Source organism: Vulpes lagopus, chromosome 5 (assembly GCF_018345385.1).
Source record: "Vulpes lagopus strain Blue_001 chromosome 5, ASM1834538v1, whole genome shotgun sequence".
NCBI lineage: Eukaryota > Metazoa > Chordata > Mammalia > Carnivora > Canidae > Vulpes > Vulpes lagopus.
Genome location: NC_054828.1, coordinates 98253116 through 98272781, shown reverse-complemented (window position 1 = coordinate 98272781; position 19666 = coordinate 98253116). Strand labels below are relative to the sequence as shown.

Here is a 19666-nt window from a genome sequence, read left to right as displayed (position 1 = left end):
AACCCAATGTGGGACTTGATCCCAGGACCCTGGATCACACCCTGAGCTGAAGGCAGACAGACGCTCAACCGCTGAGCCACCCAGACGTCCCCATTTTATAGCTTTAAATAGGACAACCACTTCATCTCCTATTTCTATATGATGTTTGAAATTTCCCTAGGAATTCTACCTTGTATTAAAATCAGCAGTTATTTTACTGACAACCTAAATTTTTATATTCTCCTGTGTGTTTCAAGTATGAATTTTTATTTATTTATTTTTTTTTTTTGGTGATTTTTATTGTACCATTTTGGTGTTAATTTATCTTCTTGAAATGGAAGCATGTAATTAAGCGGCTGGGACATTTTTAAGTTTTGCAATTCTGAGTCTCCAGTTTTGAAAAAGTAAGTTCTTATCTGTTACTTTCTAAGCAAATTGGGGTAGCAGACCCTGCCACCATAATATAGTGCACAGTCCTGGAAGTTAGGGAGATTCCAAAATCAAAACAAGAATGTGTGAGAAGAGCTTGCTTCTAGAAACTTTCTTTTGAACATGCTAAATGATCTATGAAAAACAACATGATTTTTGTTCTGTTTGTTCTGCTGCAGCTTCCATGAGGCAGTCTCAGGCTGTACCTGCAGATATGCGCCCGGAGATATGGATTGCCCAAGAGTTGCGGCGTATTGGAGACGAATTTAATGCATATTACCCAAGGAGGGTAATGATGTTTTATTTACTACTTCTCCTCACACCCTCCCCCTCCCCACAGTTTTTTTTTTTTTAAGGTTACTAGTAAAAACTCCATACTTATTCTGGAAATGCAAGGTATTACCTATATGTGACCTACCAGTGTTTCTCCTGTCCATTTTCCATTTGAAAACGTTTTATGGGTGAATTTACATGATGAAAATTAAGTAGAATATAGTACAAGGTTGCAGAGGGATTTCAGTGAGCAAAGACCTTAAAGCATTCATGCTAAGAAAGGGGTTAGTGATATGCCTTGACATATTCCCACATAAATAGTAGCATAGTTTTCAATCTGTATAGAGGGTTTCTGCGTTCCTGTTGGGCAGTTGGGGTCAAAGGTAACCTATTAAAGCTTCCATTTTCGCTCAGCCAGAGGGACCAATGCCCGCGGTAGTCCTGTAATGGTGAGCCTGGAGCTTGGCAGGTGATGAGTCAGAGCAGGAGAGCCATTGCCCATTAGTCCATGCTCTGTCCTTGAGTTCTCTCAGGAAGCCATTAACTAGTAGTCTGGAATCCGGGGTATAAAAATTGTATATGCCAAATTGACTGCCACTTAAATTTTGAGGTGTGCTATTGGTTAAAAAGAAAAAACTGCCCTTTGTCTTCTGTAGACACGGTATATTTTGTTGGTTTTGCCTATTGGGGCAGTAGACATTACCGTTTGGACACCTTTTGCCCATGGAAAACATCTCAAAATATATAGGCTTGAACTCTGGAAGTCAGGGATGTTACGAGCGTATGTGAGTATTTCTTGTAAAGGATGCACCAGCAGATGTGTGATAGAATGTAATTTTGGCTTGTTTTACACTTTTTCAAACAATCAAGTATGAGGATCTTTCTATTGACTCATCCAAAAAGAAGACACATCTTCTTTTGTAGAAAAAGCTATAATTGTAACTATCATTCTCTCTTACTGTGTCACTGGTCTGCTGGCTCCTTTTTATTCTGAATGTTACAGCTTCATATAAGCATCTCTTTAAGATTTTTTTTCACTTTTTTTTTTTTTCTGGAAGGAGAAGTCATGCTTAGAATACCCCGGTATTAGTGTCCTGCTTTATTTTTTTTTTAATAACAAATTTATTTTTTATTGGTGTTCAATTTGCCAACATAGAGAATAACACCCAGTGCTCATCCCGTCAAGTGCCCCCCTTAGTGCCTGCCACCCAGTCACCCCCTTCCACCACCCCTAGTTCATTTCCCAGAGTTAGGAGTCTCTCATGTTCTGTCTCCCTTTCCGATATTTTCCACCCATTTCTTCTCCCTTCCCTTATATTCCCCAAGTGAATGAGACCATATAATGTTTGTCCTTCTCCGATTGACTTATTTCACTCAGCAGTGTCCTGCTTTAAACATTAGTCTGTCTTTTAGCTAGCTGTCGCTATTAATGAATGAGACCTGCTAATTGCCTTTAGTCCTTTTGTTTTACTGTCTGTAGGATGCCTCTCGGCTTTTTTTAGAAACACATGGAGACATCTTCCCATTGGCAGAGGGTCTTTCATTTATTCCTTTAGTATAGGGTCTCTGAGGGAGCCAGGGATGTTCTGAAAATTCACATTGGATCCTCTTCAGACCTTCCTATGGGGGATGTGTGTGTGTGTGTGTATGCACACATGTGCATGCATGTATATTTGATGGGAAATATGCTATAGTGTGATTCTGTTATTAAATGAGAACTGTAACATCTATGAAAGGTTTAGGAATTTCTCATGTGGCCATCTTGAGCTGGCAAGAATATCTAACATCCTACCTCTGACATTCCTGGTGTATAAATCCCTTCTCAGCCTGGCCCTGAGATGGTAATTGTTTTTGCAAAGTTGACTGTTTCATAATTTGCCACCACAGTTACTCTCCCTCCACCCCCAGCTACTTTCCCTTGGTTTCCCTGAAGAGATTTCCATGTTCCTGTGTGTGACTGGACTGTCTTAGTGGACCAGGAGAGACTGGTCGGAAGCAAGACCCCAGTGCATTCGTGATGACTTCATGCTGGGGTGGGAGGCTGGGGGGCATGTCCATCATTCAGCAGGAAAAGATGGCGGAGTGGCCTCTCAGGGTGAGCCTAAGCAGCAAACTGACAGGCATGCTGGGCCTGCCTCTTTCTCCATCTTGAAGGGGTCTATAGATGTCCTTAGCCCAGAACTGGATGGGGCTGCCCAAGAAAGAGGAAGCTGTGGACCCTCATGCCTTCAGAGCCCGGAAACTCTGGATGCCAACATGAGCCCACATAGCTCCATTCTCAGGGATTAGACCAGGGCCTTGGCCACAGAGCTAGATGTCTTGTGAGGATATTGTGTATGTTTCTCTTTAAACTTACATGAAGTATCAGTGACTTATAAGGTTTCCCCTTGGGCCTGTCCAGATGGACCTGGTTGATGCACCTCCATGGTGGCCTGTGTGGTCAGCATTAAGACATGGGCCAAGTGTGGCATGGTGGTTGGTGCAAAGCATAGGCCATCGAGGTGGATGGTTCTAGTCACATGCAAATGGGACACATACTATGGGATTATTTTCATTACCTTGTCTGTCCATGGGAGGTGAGAGAACAGCATCTAGTGGATTACATCCTTCTTCCCCTAGTCTTCTCCCAGTGTTACTTCAGTGTAATGTTTAAGAGGATATTTGAGATGATCGTATCTATTTATTCAAATGAGATGCGACCTCTTTGTTCTCACTGCTTCTGGTAAAATAAACGTAAGTTAATTTCATTGCAGTATCACACTATTTTCTGGTTATATAAACCTTATTTTGCATCTCTTTAAAAATAATGAGCCAATGGGAAAATGCAGTCACTAATAATTTCAGGGACTCTAGCTTTCCTAGTAGGCTGGGGATGTTGGGAGAGGTGGAAGGACAGACTCTAGCTTATAACCTGATTTTTCTCTAATGAAGGCAAATACATTCTCCAGATTTTATTAATTGCCCATTCAGAACACCAGACTCTAAATTGTGACACAGTGACCCCTAAAACTACCAACCAACAACCTGTCTTGCTATTGTTGGTTAAAAATAATTCATAGTCTGCAGTGTCACTGGTTGGTCTGTTGTTGAATACCGGGGATAGAAATCTGGGGAGGAAATGGGAGGCCATAGTGGAAAGTCATGCATTCATGTCACTTGCTGTCTCCATGGGGGGAGTTCCTTCTTGGTGAGTGGTGTGCATCCCCACCTTGCTTTATAATGGTTGCTTTATAATGGATTTTTAGCACTTTAAATATTTAGTGTCTTTATTTGCTTAAAACTATTATAGTACCTTTTCTAAAGTGTTGGTCTTTTACTGCCATGAGCCTTTCGAAGCCTGACAGGATATTTTCCCGTTTTTTCAGTTAGAGCAATAGAGGAAGGTGTCGTGTAGTTGTCATGTGTTCAGTCCACTTAAGGGCAGTGGGGAAGCGTATGACACGGAGCTGTTGGAGTCTGAATCCTTGAAGGAGGAGGTGAGAGAGGCACAGGTGAGCGCAAAGTTCCAGTGCATGTTCCCCCTTTTTCTTTTGTGACTCCATGTAATTGCCCCCAAACGACCCTGCCAGGGCAGAGTGACCCATGTCCCCCTCTGGTCTGGTAAGTTCAACTGCTCCAGGTCTGGTATATTTTTGTAACTTTCTGTTTTGAAATCATTTCAGACTTAACCTATAAAAGTTGCCAGAATGGTACAAAGAACCCTTTTATCTCTGCCACTGTTATGACCACATTGCCACATTTGCTTCACTGTTCTCCCCCTTTATACCTGCATACGTATTATTTTCTGAACCCTTTAAGAATAAATGACAGGTGTGGTGTTCTTTTCCTCTTAAGTACATCGATGTGTATTTCCTAAGAATAAGAATATTTCCCTTACATAACCACAGTGTAATTCTCAAAATCAGGAAATTAGCAATGTTACAGTACTGTTACGTAATCTGTGGACTCCATCCAAACTTTACCAGTTGTGCCAAAAATGTCCTTGATAGTAGGAGAAAAAAAAGTTGTTTTCTGGCCCAGGGTCCAGTTTAGAATCACATGTTAAATTTAGTTGTCTTATTGCTTCAGTGCCATTAATTTGGAGCCATTCCCCTGGCTTGGTGACCCTGACATTTTTGAAGGGTCAGGACAGTTCTTTTATAGATTCTCCCTGAATTTGATTTGTCCAATGTCTCCTCATGGTGACATTCAAGTTTTGGCTTTAGGGCAGGAATACGACAGGGGCAACATTTTATCTTTCATCCTTAGCTTTGGGAGGCATGGGTAGTCCTTCTGTCTCATTACTGGTGATGTTGACTCTGGTCAAAGGTGACATCTTCCATGCTAATGTCAGTACATTTCCATCTTTCATGGAAGGAAAATGTTTGTAAAGAAGAACTTCCTTTCCCCATATACGTTCATCTCCTTCATCAACCTAAATTCACGGGTCTCTGTTTCATTCTACAGGTTACTGTCCATTACTCTCAGTGCTTATTTTGATCCTCCGATTGGCCGAGATCTGGCCAATGTCAGCACCCTGGTGCGTTTTCACCTGTCATTAAGCATTAAAGTAGTGCAGGCACACATAGAACATATTACTGGGCAAAACCCAAGAGCCCTTGGAGGTAGTATAACTCCTAGAAGGCATATGTTGCTGAAATGCCTATACCCGCATAGTGCCCTTTACTGTTCCAGGTCCCCATGCCCCAGGTCACAGTGAATGCTGGGGAACATGGATGTCCGTGGGCTTATAGGGAAGAAGATTTCTCAGAGACGTTGGATCTCTAGCTTTATGAAGAGGGCGAGTGGCTCGCATGTAGCTGAGTGGTGCAGCATGGAGCACAGTGTGCTTACCATCCGTTCTCAAGGCAATGGTGCCCACTTGGATTGGATTCTTAGCCATGGGCCAAGGGTGTAGTCCAAGTCCAAGCACAGGCCAGACCCTTCTGAACATCAGAACCTGTGCTCTTGGGGTAATTAGACCCATCATCTACCCCATGTCTGTCTCCCCTGTGCCTTGCAGCCAGGTGGTCCAGCCTAGGTTGCTCTGTGCACAGAAAGACTGCTCTTGGTTGACAATGACTTGGGGATGTCCTGCCTATGGACTGCAGTGAGCAGCATGTGAAGCTACCGTCAGACTCTCTAGATGGGCCAAGAAGTGAATGAAAACCCTTTCATTGTTGGATCCTAAGAAAACAGTATGTCTTTTGTTGACACTGCCTACTTCCATGTCCCAGGCATGTGTGGGCATGAATAGACCTAGCTGCAGGCCTATTGAAGTATAGCACTAAAGCAGACCAAGTAGAGCAAGAGAAGTGGCTTGCAGACTGGTCTAGATGGAAACAAGAGTTTGATGGAAGTGTCACCCATCAGCAGTCTCATATACTACATGCGACTTTGAAATCTTCCTCTGCTGTCCTTCTTACGACATGAATCCTCTGTCCTTATTCTCGGATTTATGATATTATTCTGTAGATAAGGTACAAGGAAAAGCATAAACTGAACATAAACCCAGGGATGTGTGTTCTCTGGCTACATTTTGAGGCCCTCATTAATTGAACGTAGAAGTTAATAAAATAATCCACTTTCTGTTCCTGTCTGAGCAAAGAGTAGTGGAAGATCTGCATATGAAATATTAAAATTAGACCTATCTTGTGAGCTAGTGAGTTGCCCATGAGGTGATAGAATAAGTTTTCATTGCAAAAACAGTTGTGAGTAGCTTAAATGAATTAGTGCCCCGTCATTCATCTGTGATAGTTTGCAGGTTCAATGAGCGTTTTCCTTGCCTTTGGAGGATGTAGTGCAGTGTTACGGTTTCAGGAGCCTTCGATCAAAGATGATCGAAGAGTCACCCTTCCTATGGCTTCAGTCCTTCATGTTTTTCCCTGGGACCTTTGAGACAGCACGCAATTCGGATTATCGTGATGGTGACTGTGGATGGCAGGTTTTTTTTTTTCTTTCTTTCTTTCTTTTTTGATGGCAGGTTTTCTGAGCAAAGGTTTGACAGGACTTAGGGATAAAGCGTGACCTTACAGGAAAACAGGGCTCAGTGAACAAGTGTGAGAACTTTGGAGAGAGGCCTTGAATCCTGATTCCATCCATCATATCCTCCAGGGCCCCCATTTTCTCTCCATCTCCTAAGGATGTGGTGAAGGTCACACAAATATTAAGGGGTGGAGCTAAAAATTGCTGTCCTCTCTTGTCCAGCAGTTCTGGTGTCTCTCTGAACTACAACTGAAATGTGTCAGTTGGTCTTCAGAGTTCAGAGAGATGCTGCTAACTGTGTTCACCTTTCAGTACTCTCTCTCTGGGGCACAAGTTGTATTGGACCTTACTGATGCATGCTGTTTCTGTCTGGGTGTACACAAACAGGAGACGAGACTGGGTCGCTGGGGTGTGTTCACATGGCTGGGTGGGCATGGCGCTGGGCATGACGGTGTTCGTTCGCCCTGCCTGTGGCAAGTGCTCCATCCGTCTGTGGCAGGTGCGCACACCTGCATGGCTGCCTTGCAGGGAGGGGGACCCAGGCCATTCACACATAACCATTCAGAGGTGCAGGTGCCCAGAGGGGGACTTCAGAAGTCTGACTGGGGTTTTTTAAACTCTTGAGGAGGAAATGAAGATGCACATGAGGCGAGGCAAGGCTTGACCTGATGTCTCTCACCATCCTTCGCTAGACTTATCCCAGCTGAACCAGAGCAGAGAGGTTTGGGTTGTGGTTACAGTGCATTACATCTCATCAGCATTTTACTGAGGCTGGGCCATTTCAGGGTCGTGTATTCTTGCTCTGACGCTTGCATTTTATCTAATTCCTAAAATTAGAGCTTCACATGAGCTGTAGGAACCATCTCTGGCTTCTCAGTGGTTGGCCACAGGGCAACTCCAGGGTGATGGTTGGGGCACAGGGTAGAGGGTCCTTCACAGCAGCCAGCCTGGGGTCTGAGGTCTGAGAGACGATAAGTTAGAGATCTACCTGGTTGAGGGGTGTGCTGCCCTGCTAGAAGAAACCCAGTGTACCCCAGGCCTGAATGGAAGTTAACCTGCAAAGCGATTGTTTATTCTACAAAAAGCCTGAGCTATAACACTTTCTTTGAAATGATGCATCAAAAATGGAGTCGGATTCATGCAAATGGAAGTTTTCTGTGACCGCACTGCCGGAGCAGGTCAGTGGCAGCCGGGAGTACTGTGGGAGCACACACTCCTGCTGGTTGAGTGGGAGCACCACATCCGGGGGAGGGGCTCCCGGCACCCTTTCCACAGCTGTGTTGACATCATAGAGCGCTAGGCACAAGCTATGCAAATACCCCCGTTGCCGTGGTGATGAATAGAAAGTGAATTTGGTGTTCCGGGCAGCCCTGCAACTGCAGCAGCCTGACACCTGAAATCAGTAGGCTATCAAACCTGCTCTCTAAGATCTGGGGCAAAGTGGAAAGACCCCCACCCCATATCTTCATAAAGGTCGTCCACGTGGCAGTCCCCTTTCTTCTCTGATCTCTGTCTCCATCACTTGTCATTTAAAATAACTATTTAGAGGGCAACCTGGGTAGCTCAGTGGTTTATTGCTGCCTTTGGCCCAGGGCATGATCCTGGAGACCTGGAATCGAGTCCCACGTCGGGCTCCCTGTGTGGAGCCTGCTTCTCCCTCTGCCTGTGTCTCTACCTCTCTTCTCTCTGTTTCTCTTGAATAAATAAATAAAATCTTTTAAAAAATTAAAATACTATTTAGATTGATGGAGGTTCTGAATGGGCAGAGGTGGTCTTCCATCCATCATGATCAGTGGGGCCATACTCCGCCTCCCACCCACCCTGTCACCTTTGATTATGGTAGCTCTGTCCCAAAGATGCCTTATCAGCCCCTAGGGGAGCAGACACCATCCAGACATTCACGTGACACATCCTTCCTTGCTGATCTGGAGCAGACATTCCCCCGTTTGTCAGAGTCTCACAGTCAAGAATTCAGTCTCTTTTAATATGTTATCACTCAAAGGTACAGCCTTTTAAAAAGAGAGAAAAAAAGTTTAGGACCTTTTAGGTATTCCGTGTTGAAATTTTATAAGGAAGGGGTTTTTGAACATGTTTAAAAATTGCTCTGTGTCTCAAGAGTTCTATAGGTATGCCTTGCTTTTTCGTTCATCTCTCTCAGAATTTGCTATTGAGCTCTCTGCTAGAATGGTGATCATCATTCCACATTTCTCTTGTTACTTTGACTGCCAGGAAATTCTTGGCCAAGTTGTGGCTCTTTGACAGTAGATCTTAGCCCTGCTTCCCAGGATAAGCCTCTAAGTCTCTCTTTCTTGAAGTTATTTCTGATCTCTCTTAACTTTTGTGTTTTTTGCACCGTGCACGTGTGTTTATGGGTCAGCTCCCTTGAGTAATGTTGAATGTATATGTGTTGTACTCACTGAGTCGTTTGGCCTAGCCTTTGGAGCGTGGATTGGTGAGCTTGTGCGTTCCATCACCTCATCTGTGAAATGTGGAGGAGAGCTATACTGGCCCACAGCATTGTTGCAAAGACTGCAAAGGTGTGTGGCATGTCATTTCGTTGAGTGGTGGCGGTGAGTGATTCTTCTGGACCCCAGGCTAGGGCGCACAAAGTCTGAAGGCCTGATGTATCTTGGGGGGGCTTTTTAGAAGCTGGGCTCACGTTGGTCTGGGCGGGGAGTGAAGCCGAGTCCAGAGCTGCACTCTACAGGTGTGTGGTGGTTACTCTGACCGGTCCTCTGGGCATCCTGAGTTTGGGTTCTTTTTTGTATCTGCATACCTGCTTCCCTGGACTGGCAAGAGAGGATGTCTTGCTCATTTTCGCTTTAAAATGTAATTAAATTCTGATACTGCATTGGTTGTCTTGAGCGTAAGTTGAAGATGGTCCTTGTGCAGACACCACCAGGGCAGCTGGTACTGTATATCCAGTCATCCTCTCTCTTCAGCTGCTATAGACAGAGTAGTCCCAGCCCCACCCCCAGCCTGAGTCATGTGTTTCAGGGCCATAGAGGCTCAGAGTGCCCCAACTCCCACCCTATTGTATGCCCTGTATGCCGTCGGCCCCAATAAGTCTGCCTGGACCCTGCTCAAGGACATTCCCTTGGCACAGCCCCACCTCCAGCTGCCACCCAGGTTGAACCCATGTTCTCTGGATATAAGGGGATGTAAAGGAACTATTTGGGGATTCCTTGCTGAATGTTCCTGACACTGTCTCCAAGGACACTTTTCAGATCTTCCAAGAAGAGTACCTGAGTCTCAACCAGGGAAACTTAGCTCTGCACCTTCCTGCCCAGGCTCTCCCAGGGTCCCACTTACCCCTCTGCTTTCTCTGCCATTTTATTTACTGTGTATTGCTATTGTCCTGTTACCTATTTATTTGTACAGCTCCTCCTCATCAGAGTGTAAGCTTCATAAAAAGAGATGCTGTTGCATTTTTCTTGCTACAGGAAGGACCCTCGGCATCTTGACGCTGCTCTGGCACAGGTCTCCCATTTTACTGGAATGTGTAGGTGTCCTTTGCCTGTAAAGTAAGGACCTGAATCCTGATTCCAGAGGCAGGGCAGTGACAATGGCTTTCTTACTGACTGCTGTCACCATTGGTAGCACCCATGGGTAACCCTCAGGCTGGGCTGTGCATTGCTGTTCTGCACTCATTGCTCATGACACAGGTATTGCCTATCAGATCTAATGGATGCAGACATGGCTTTCAGAGTTGGGGGCTCCAGGAGCCCCTGGCCCAGATAGGATCATAGACTGTCAAAATTGGCTTCTGGAGGGTCAAAGCTGAAGGTTGAAGGAATCCTCTTCTAGACACATGGGATGGCCATAAAAGTTAATTACCCCAAAGAATACAGTTCCTGGTCTAGATCACGGTGATAAAAAGACCCAACAGGATGGGGTCCAACACTTCAAGCATTTGTGATTGTGTGGTGTGCGTGTGTATGTGGGCACACACAAAAGAGTTCACTGTAATGTATAAATTGTTTATATTTAGTTTTTTTAATAACCTCCTTTACCCAAATGCATCCTATTAATGTGTCTTCCTAAAGTACTTTACTGAGTTAGATTAAAATAGCATTACACCACTCTGATCTAAGAAGTGTTGTTTTTCTGAAGAGGGAAGGACCAAGAATGTTCGTTAAGCATGAGAGGGTGTATTCGTTTGCTAGGGCTGCTGTAACAAAGTACCGTGGGGGCGGGGTGGAGGATGGTGGCTGGGGAGTGTGTTAAACAACAGAACTGTGTTTATTCATAGTCCTGGGGGCCAGAGGTCTGAGATCTTGGGCTGGTTGTGCTGATGGCAATGTGCTTAGAGCTGATCGCTGGGGCTTGGCTGGGCCACCTTACTTGCTGGCACCCTCATGCCACCTGCCCCACGCTGGTTTCACTGGACAGATACCGTGTGCTCCCCTGAACAAGCTCAGTCGTAGGGCTGCAGGTGCTAGAGGGCAGCGAGTCTGCAGGAAACAGGAGCTGCCCATCCTCCAGCTGCTGCGCAATGGGCCGTACACGCTGAGCTGCGCCAGCTTCAGCCAGCTGTGCCAGCCGTCAAGGGTTTTTGGGACTGGCGTGGCCTTTGAATTTAGTCGTAATGGCTTCCTCCATTGAATGTTGTCCAAAAGCAGTTTTTCGCTGGCTTAAAAGCGTGTGCCATGTTGTTATGCATGCTTCCCAAGAGGGCAGGTGTCTGCCTGTCCTTCCTGAGTTGTATGTAGCATCTTCTTGCTTGTCAAGGATCAGGTGTTTCTTTTGCCAAAATCTCCAGCCTGGCCCCTGCCCCTGCCCCTTGCCCAGCTTCCTTTAAACACCACCACCACCACCACCACCACCCCATGTCCTTCACTTTGAAGATATAAAAGCAGAACTCTAAAAAACTTGAAAAGACTTGTGTCACGATGGGAGTCTGACCTACTACTGTCACAGCCACCCTCATTCACCCAATATCCTCAGAGGGTGGCTGGAGGATTTCTCTCAGATGCTGCCAGTTCTGGAATATAAAATTAGCTAAATGTAAGCGGTTGGGGATCTGTCCCTGATGTGACCCTGTCCCCTCACTGGTGTCCTTTTGACCCCATTCTCTGGTCTCACGGAGGCTGGCAGTGACACCTGGCTGACAGGCGATTTCCCACCTTGAAGTAATTGCTTAGCTCTGCATGCACTTTCTTCATTTTAGTAAGCCGTGGTTTTATTTTGAATAAGCCTCTTTCAACCTATTAATATTAGGCTCAACTAAAATTAACCTTCCCCTAAATTATTCTCACACAGAAAAAAGCAAAGTAATTTTGAAAGTTAAATCAAAACAAAGCAATCTTGTGTGTAAAACAGATAAAAATCACAGACTGTGGTTACAGAGCGCCTGTACAGGAATCGCTTACAGAAAGCTGATTTCCTCCAGTCTGGTTATGGAAGGAGAACGGGAAATGCCCGGGCCTTATCACAATCCCATTCTGTCAGACAAGTGCTTGAGAGCTCGTGTAAACAGTCGCAAACGGGGGCTTTGTTGGCAGCTGGTGTCTATGGGCAATGTTGGCCTGTGACAGGGGACACAGATTCCCAGCCCTGCTGGTGGCCGGCAGTTCCACGGTGGTGTGCGGGAAGTTTCACCTGCCCAGGGCTCGTGGAGAGCCCAAACAGCAGAGAGTACTACTCTCTGGAGTAGATGACTCGTGAAGGAAAGGACCAGGATAGACCTGAATCGTGAAACTGGTTGTAGCTCCTGGCATAGAGGCAGGTGTGTCCCTTGCTGCCTTTCGCTGCTCTGAATGTATACTTTGCACTTTGCCTGCAGAATAGATTAGAACTCCAAGGCAGGCCGTCCAGAAGACCTGAGGACCCCTGAGACCTTTAATCTAGCAATTTCCTTCTTGAACGGTTTCTCAGTTTGTCATAAACATCTGGTAGTCACAGGCCAAAAGGCCTTTTTTTAGATTTTTAATTGCTCTTTGCTACCTACAAGGGTTGGGAGGCTGGGGCTTGACCCGCCTGTGTCTGTGACCGTGGACACAGAGCTGTGTTTATATAGCAGAGCCACCCACCAGCAGCCAGAGGCACAGCGGCGCATCAGTGCACCGCTTGATTTAGCTTCTTAGGACAAATTACCCCAAATCACTGGTTTCTCAAGTAGACTGCAGTTACCAGAAATTCACCCTTATGGGAGTCAACATATTTGAACGTTATTAACCTGGGTAGTGAAGACAGTTCCTTCACCTCCTTCTGCCCCCACCGCCACCCCTCCTGCTCCCCAGGGCACCAACTCCAGTGACTTTTCTCAGCACCTGCACACAGGTCGATGGCATTTCCCAATCGAGGTAGTTCTGGCCAATGATGACATCGCCTGTAGAAAAGAATACATGTTTTTAAAGGGGCATACAGAGATTTGGGGATTCTCTTGGTGGTTCCAAGCATTCTTTTGGTTGCTTTTCAGAGAAGCACATCACGTGGTGTAGTGTACTGCTCCTTACGCAGCGACCTCTCCCTCCGTGGGGGGAGCTAGGGGGAGGACTCCCACCTCGCAGGCTCAGGGGAGGACCAGTGCTCAGAGGGCACAGCCCTCGTAAAGGGGTGCCCTCCTCCATAGCTGTTACAGTGGGATGGGCCGTTCACTTAATTATAGGCATCCCCCGCCCAAGAACAACACGAGGACTGAGAAACTAAGGAGCTTTCCTATTGTTGTTTCAGGTCTTTTTGAATAATTACCAAGCAGCCGAAGCCCACCCCCAAATGATTATCTTACGACTGTTACGTTACATCGTCCGCCTGGTGTGGAGATTGCAGTGACGACGGGCTCCTTGCAGAGCCAGATGCGTGCAGACATTTCGCTTGTTCAGAGCAACAAGCCCCAGCGCCACGGTGTCGGGGTGCCATTGATCGCCGTGCGGCCTGCGGTTCTTTCCCCGAGAGGGCGCGCAGGGAGGCCGGCCCACGCGTTCCGAGGACACCGCTGCATGTGGACTTGCCCTTTCTGTTCACCACACGGCAGAATTTCTAATGGAAGTTTGTTGTGAATGTAAATGAGGGAGGATTCTTTTTTTTTTTTTTTTTTTCAATGTAAAAATCATGGTTCTTTGGAGCAGGATTTTATGCAAGAATGGTGTTTACACACGGTGTGGGTTTTTTTCCACCTTCTTTAGTAAGAACAGGTTTTTCAAAAAGGAAATGGAAACTTTTTAACCAACTTGTGAATGATTTTTGTACTAAGATTTTAAGAACCTATTGCCTACTCTCAGAGGATTATGTAAACTCTGCAGTGGAAACTGAGCCAGCTCATTGATAAAGCTGCCTTAGTTTATTTTTAGAGATTACTGTACAGAATTTTTAAACGGGAGAGATATGAGATGGCGCCCTCCCTTCCCTGCCATTGGCTCTTTGACATGCTTTTTTTTTTTTTTTTTTTATCATTAATACCAAAAAAGTTCTTATGAAACGAAACTGATTAAAGGTGGGGGGGGTGTCTGTGGTCAGCCTGTATTGATACGCCACTCCGGATTGTAAATATTTACCTCCTTAAATTCGATTGCATCTGTGGCAAAATTTTAAAACTCTGTTTTATGTATTCCTCTTTGCTTCCTCTTGTGATGCTCCTCTAGTCTGTCCGGACGCCGATGCACAGATTTGGTCCAGTGTATTCTCATGATAAAAGGTAACTGGGTCAGAACGTGAATTAGGATCTGCCCGTGTCAACCACAGCCCAATTGGTCTGTCTTTTGGTAGCGTACTCACTGGGACGTGCTTGGTGTTGGTTTTCGCCTTTGATGGGCTCCTCATTCACCAGTGTCCTGGGAGAAGGAGTAGCAGTACTAGCACAGACAGGTACTGTACCCCTCGGCACTGTGGGCTTTTCTGGTTGCAAACTTTCCCATAGTCACAGATGCATTGTCAGCACGAGGCCACAGATGGTGAATGTGCCCCCTTGCAGCTGAGTTCCTTGGGTTGCAAGTGTTGGAGCTCCCGCCCTCGTGGGAATTGGCGCACGCTGTGGGTGGGGCTTTAGGCAGCGTTCCCTGGGCATCCAGGCTTTTTGTCCAACTCCAGGTTCATCTGACTTTTGATGCCTGACATTGGCTTCCCCTTAAATCCACTTTGAAATAAAGGCTTTAATTCTGCTTTTAGCAGAGCCATAAAAATTGGGCATCGGAGCACGAATCTGAAGTGACCTCTCAGCCTTCTGACAGATGTCTCTCTGGCTTATTCCGTAACTCTGGACAGTTGGGTTTTGTTGGACCATCCTTTGTATATCCACCTCTGTAGGGGTGCTTGTTTTCTCCACACCTGCCTAGGAGGGATGCAGCGAATGGAGTCACCATGAGTTGGCCCGTCATTTCAAAGGCATTAAACAATTTGGAGAGACCCAAGAAAAAGGAGAGGTAGAGATCATTTCGTGAACCCTATAACTACAGATTTTGAAACCTCAGATCATTAAACAGCTTTTAAAAAGAAAAACGTGATTTTTTTTTTTTTTTTTCAAACGAATCAGTGCCAACAACTATTGTTTTGCTTTTGGCTCATAGAGGACCAGTATTTCCACGTGATTAAATTAAGGGGGTCCTTTCATTTGTATCTTCATAATTCTATATAAATATATATCTATATATATCTACAGCATATACACATTTTCCTTTAGGTAGAGATATTTGATTCCAAATATTCTTCCTTTTTTAGAATTTTCTTTTACCACCCCCAAATCTTCTTGGGGTCTTGAATATTTTTAAAGCTGTGTTGAGTGTCAGCTTGTGTTCTTGATGTGTCTTGAACCCCTTTATAGGGTCATAAAGTCCACACGGTTGTAAGGCGGTGGTGGACCTGCTGGACACACACACCAAAGACGTATTTGGTTCTGGGTGCCCCACCTCCACCCCTCCCCAGGATCTCCGTACTCAGTGCCAGTCTCTCTGACTGGAGCACTTTACTCTGTTTCTTCAATACTGCGGCTCCCTGGGAGCGGTGCCCGAGGGCTGTGTGCTGGCCACATAGGCAGGTTTACCTCCGGCTCGGTGGCCTCGTGGCCTCCAGGCTGGCCATGGAAGCAGCTTGTGAGGAAATAAGAGATTCTATGAATTGTAGTATTAAGGAGCAGGATGTTGCACCAGAACTTAAAGAGAGATGACTGGACGTCTCTGTACTGTACGTATCTGTTTATCAAGATGCCTCCCTGCAGAAGGTGTGCCTACTATGGTAGACCTTTGACTTTTTATTTTTTTTATTTCTTTTACTTTTTATAGGAAAAAAAAAAGACTAGATCCCTTTTTGGAAACTGAATGCGGGTTTTGTGCCTTGACCACCTCTTCTCCCGTGAGGTTTGTAGAAAGTGTCCTGTGACCTATCACAGAAATGCAATAAACACATAATAAAGAATCCCATGAGTAATTCTTCCAGTTACCTGTACTCCCGCCCCGAAATGAGTTCACGAAGAATTCTCTTTGGGGTTTCAGAGGAACCAGGTCAGACATCCCTTGGATTAAAAAAAAGCATACACCGTAGAGAACAGCTTTCTCCTGTTTGCCCTTCTTGATACTGTATATATTTTGACTATTTATTAGATTAGGATTTTACTTACCAACTGAGCCAAATGTCTGTGTGCAATTGTGCTTCCTTTACCTTTCTTGTAAAATTTTGTACAGCATAAATGAGTAAAGATCACTGTTTTTACTAAACTTTTTCAGAATTGAGGACTGTAAATATTGTAGATTCTTTTTTCTGTGTAATGTGTCCTACTGTTTCATGATGCTGTAACTTGTAGAAATGTATATTTATTTCTTGCTTATTTAACGTCTTACGTTCTGAAAAGTGTTGACCTCCCTGCTCACCCCACCCCCCTGCTGTACCATTAGTTGCTTTAACCCTGAGGTGGTGACTGAACCACACGGTCTTCCCCAGGCTGGCCCTCCAGCCTTGTCTCCTGGTCTTTCTGGTCATGCGGGATTTAGATTCTTGGGGTTTGCTATCCTTATGATGAAGTTTGTGTTTAGCCACCAATGAGAGACCATAAATACGGCCAGCTACAAAATTCTTCAAGCAATAGCCAGTTACTTTCTGTTCCAAAAGCTCTAGCTAGCTTCTCATGGAAGCAAATTGTATGAATGCCGGGCCATATCTCTTTTACTATTATTAGTTTAATGTATTATTGGAGATTGGGACAAATTTTTTTCTATTGAAAATTTATCCCTGGCCATTCAGTGTTCAGAAAACTAAAAACAGGCCCCTTCTGGAGGTGCTGCCAGGAGTTCAGGGCAAGAGGAAGGGACAGGTGAGACAGGTTGCTCCTGCCTCGAGAGTGATGCCAGGTCCACTTCATGCCACTAATCCCTTTATGGCAACTGGTGAGTAGTTGAATTATCCCCCACCCACCACTGTCCTGTGCTTTGAGGTGTGGACTTAATGGTAATTGTACAGACCCCACCCCCCCACCCCACACCTTTTCCCCCAGCCCTGAGCTGGGTGGTTCCTACATTTGATCAGCCTGCTTCAGGTTGTCTTCCTTCTGCTTCTTTCTTGGCTTGGAGAGAGATTGGGGGTCCCACGATACTGGATGTGAAAATGTGGAAGCTGTAGAGAGACTTCCTAGTGGGTCCCATGTCAGTAGATGGTTCTGTCATCCCTGCTGATTTAGCCTGGTGCCTGTGTGTGTCCACTCCCCACTCATGTGTGCAGGGATGTGACCACACGTGACGCTAAACCAGCTGAGGTGACTCCTGTTCTCCAAATGGCATTGTATTCAAGAAGCATCCTCAAGCTCCCAGCTAGGTAACTTGACTACTTTTATTTGGAAATCAGACTTTAGAAGCTCCCCTAAGTTGTATGTCTAGGTTCTGTGACCACTAGTTACTGTATCAGAACTCATCAGGTACACATTTATAAATAGCACTGATCTGTCTGTATACTGACCCGTCACTAACTTGTTTCCTAGGACCCAGCGTATGTAGCATTTGTATTGCGATTTCCCTGGCTTACTTGTGTTTTGCACTGATGAATTTTGACAGGGTAATTGCCACTTTACTTGTGCAATACTGCTGTAAATAACTGCAGATTTTTTTTAAGAAACTTAATCTTTTATGTTCTTAATGAAGTTTATATAAATAAAACTTTCAACTAATTTTGGTGAGCTGTTTGATTTGTTTCACAGAGCGGTGGAGACACAGCTGGCTGTTCATGAATATCTACACACCCACACCTCTGCCCTTTATCAGTCACAGAATGCATTACCTGTGTGTAGACTTTGTGAGTTCTCGCTTGAAGACAATTCTGTGTAGCATACTTAAAAGCAAACCACTCTTAAAAGTTTTGAAGTGGCTGGCAAGACCTTCTGCACACTTTTCTGCCCACATAGTCAGATATGACTCAGCACCTGGGGGGGTAGGGAAGGTGGAGGGTGGGGTACTGGAGCCAGCTCTGCACTGATTAGTGATTAGGGCAGATTCCCTGCCATCCCATCCTGTCTCCCAGTTGGAAGAAAAAAACAAAAGATGGGAAGTCTGTTTGACTGGTGGAGAGGACTTGTCTGCAGAGCCAGGCGATGGTCCACAAGTGTCTGGAGCCCTGTTGTGTGAACTTGTCACAGCCGCCTTGTTAAGTGTTCCCTGAGTGTTGGGGGTGCTGTGCCACATGATGGGTTTGTGAACTGATTTGAGGGATGACAGAGAAATTTAAAAAGGGTATAGGCTATAAAGTCCAAAATCTGTGATTATATAATTTACCACCTTTGCTCTGAAATAAATCCTGGAAAAATTTAAGATTAGCTGAGCTTTGTTTTAAACTGATAATCTGTTAATGCTTTTCATTTTAATTAGGCAAGCAATACATGAATACGGTCTTGTAACTATAGGTATGTGTGTGTATCCATTTATTCCGGATCGTATTTACTTCAAATCCAGCTTGTTTTGACTCCCATCTCCAATCCTACTTCCTCACCAACACACAAGTTTGAATTTCTCCAGATCCTTTTCGTTGCTCTGTGTTTACTTACACCACGTTGGTTTTGCCTTTTCTATAAATGCCGTAATTTGTACAGGATTCTGACTTAGTAGGCCTTAGATCTCCCTCTCATGACTCCACTTCGTTCTAACCTTCATGAACGAAGCGCACGCCTGTGCGCTGCTCATCTCCTGGTGTCCTGCTTCTGGCGCTTCTGGATCTTCAGGGCTGCCCGGTGCTGCCAGGTGCTGCCCGGCTGCTCCTTGCCAGCAAGCAGGAGGGTTGCGTGCTGTTGGTACGGGAGGCGGGGCATCAGCTTCAGGGGACTCGGAGAGGCTGCCAACCTGGCTCCACTCACAACCACGAGCAGCACGTGAGAACGCCTGCTTCCCCTCAAACTGCTGCCAAGTGTTCGCATGTTCTATCAGCCTGGAGGGGGAAGAGGAGTAGTGTTAGTTGAATTCAGATTTTTCTGTTGACAAATAGGATGATCTTTTCAGCTATTGCTGGTATTTGCCTTATTGATCAAGGCCTTTGCTTACGGTCAATTGGGATTTTCGTTTTTTCTGTTGATTAGCTCTATAGAGCAGGAGTAAAAAATATCGTTTATGTCAGAAATGTCTCTCCTTTTAGTCTGTTGTTAATTTTCCCCCACGTTGTATTATCAGGATCTTTAAATATATGGAAAAGGTGAAAGAATTCTACAGAGAACCCCAATACCCCATCCCCTAGGTTCTACCTTTCGCAATTTGCTATGCTATTTTTAATGTCACCTATCCATCCATGAATCCACCTTACTTTTTGGTGCCTTCCAGAGTAAACCATTGTCCTTGGTACTCAACCCTAAATTCGGCACACATATTACATAGAGTTGTTTTTTTTTTTTTAATAAATTTTCGCTTTTGTGACAAAATTCACACACAATAAAACACATCTTAAGTGTGCATCTGCTACATTTTGGCCAAGGATAAAGCTGTCACCCAAACCCCTATGAAGATGAGGAAAGTTCTCATTCTAGAAAGTTGCCATCATTCTAGAAAGTTCTCTCATGCTCCTTCCCAGGCAGTCCCTCCTATCCCGCCCCCAGGAGTTAGTTTAATGTATTATTGGAGGTTGG

The 19666-nt window shown here is 45.2% G+C and overlaps 1 protein-coding gene across 5 annotated transcripts in view; it reads left to right on the top strand.

Annotated features, from left to right (window-relative positions):
* Positions 1 to 17731, top strand: part of BCL2L11 (BCL2 like 11) — a 47477-nt gene extending 29746 nt beyond the window's left edge. For 4 of the 5 annotated variants that reach the window (XM_041756406.1, XM_041756410.1, XM_041756408.1 and 1 more), the window contains 2 exons: positions 588 to 697; positions 13321 to 17731. In XM_041756406.1, coding sequence (XP_041612340.1) covers positions 588 to 697; positions 13321 to 13419 — 209 coding nt within the window. In that variant the 3' untranslated portion in view covers positions 13420 to 17731. Of the gene's footprint in view, positions 1 to 587; positions 698 to 4046; positions 4173 to 13320 lie in introns of all 5 variants that reach the window. The other variant, XR_005987990.1, reaches the window with a different exon arrangement.
* The last annotated feature ends 1935 nt before the right edge of the window (positions 17732 to 19666 follow it).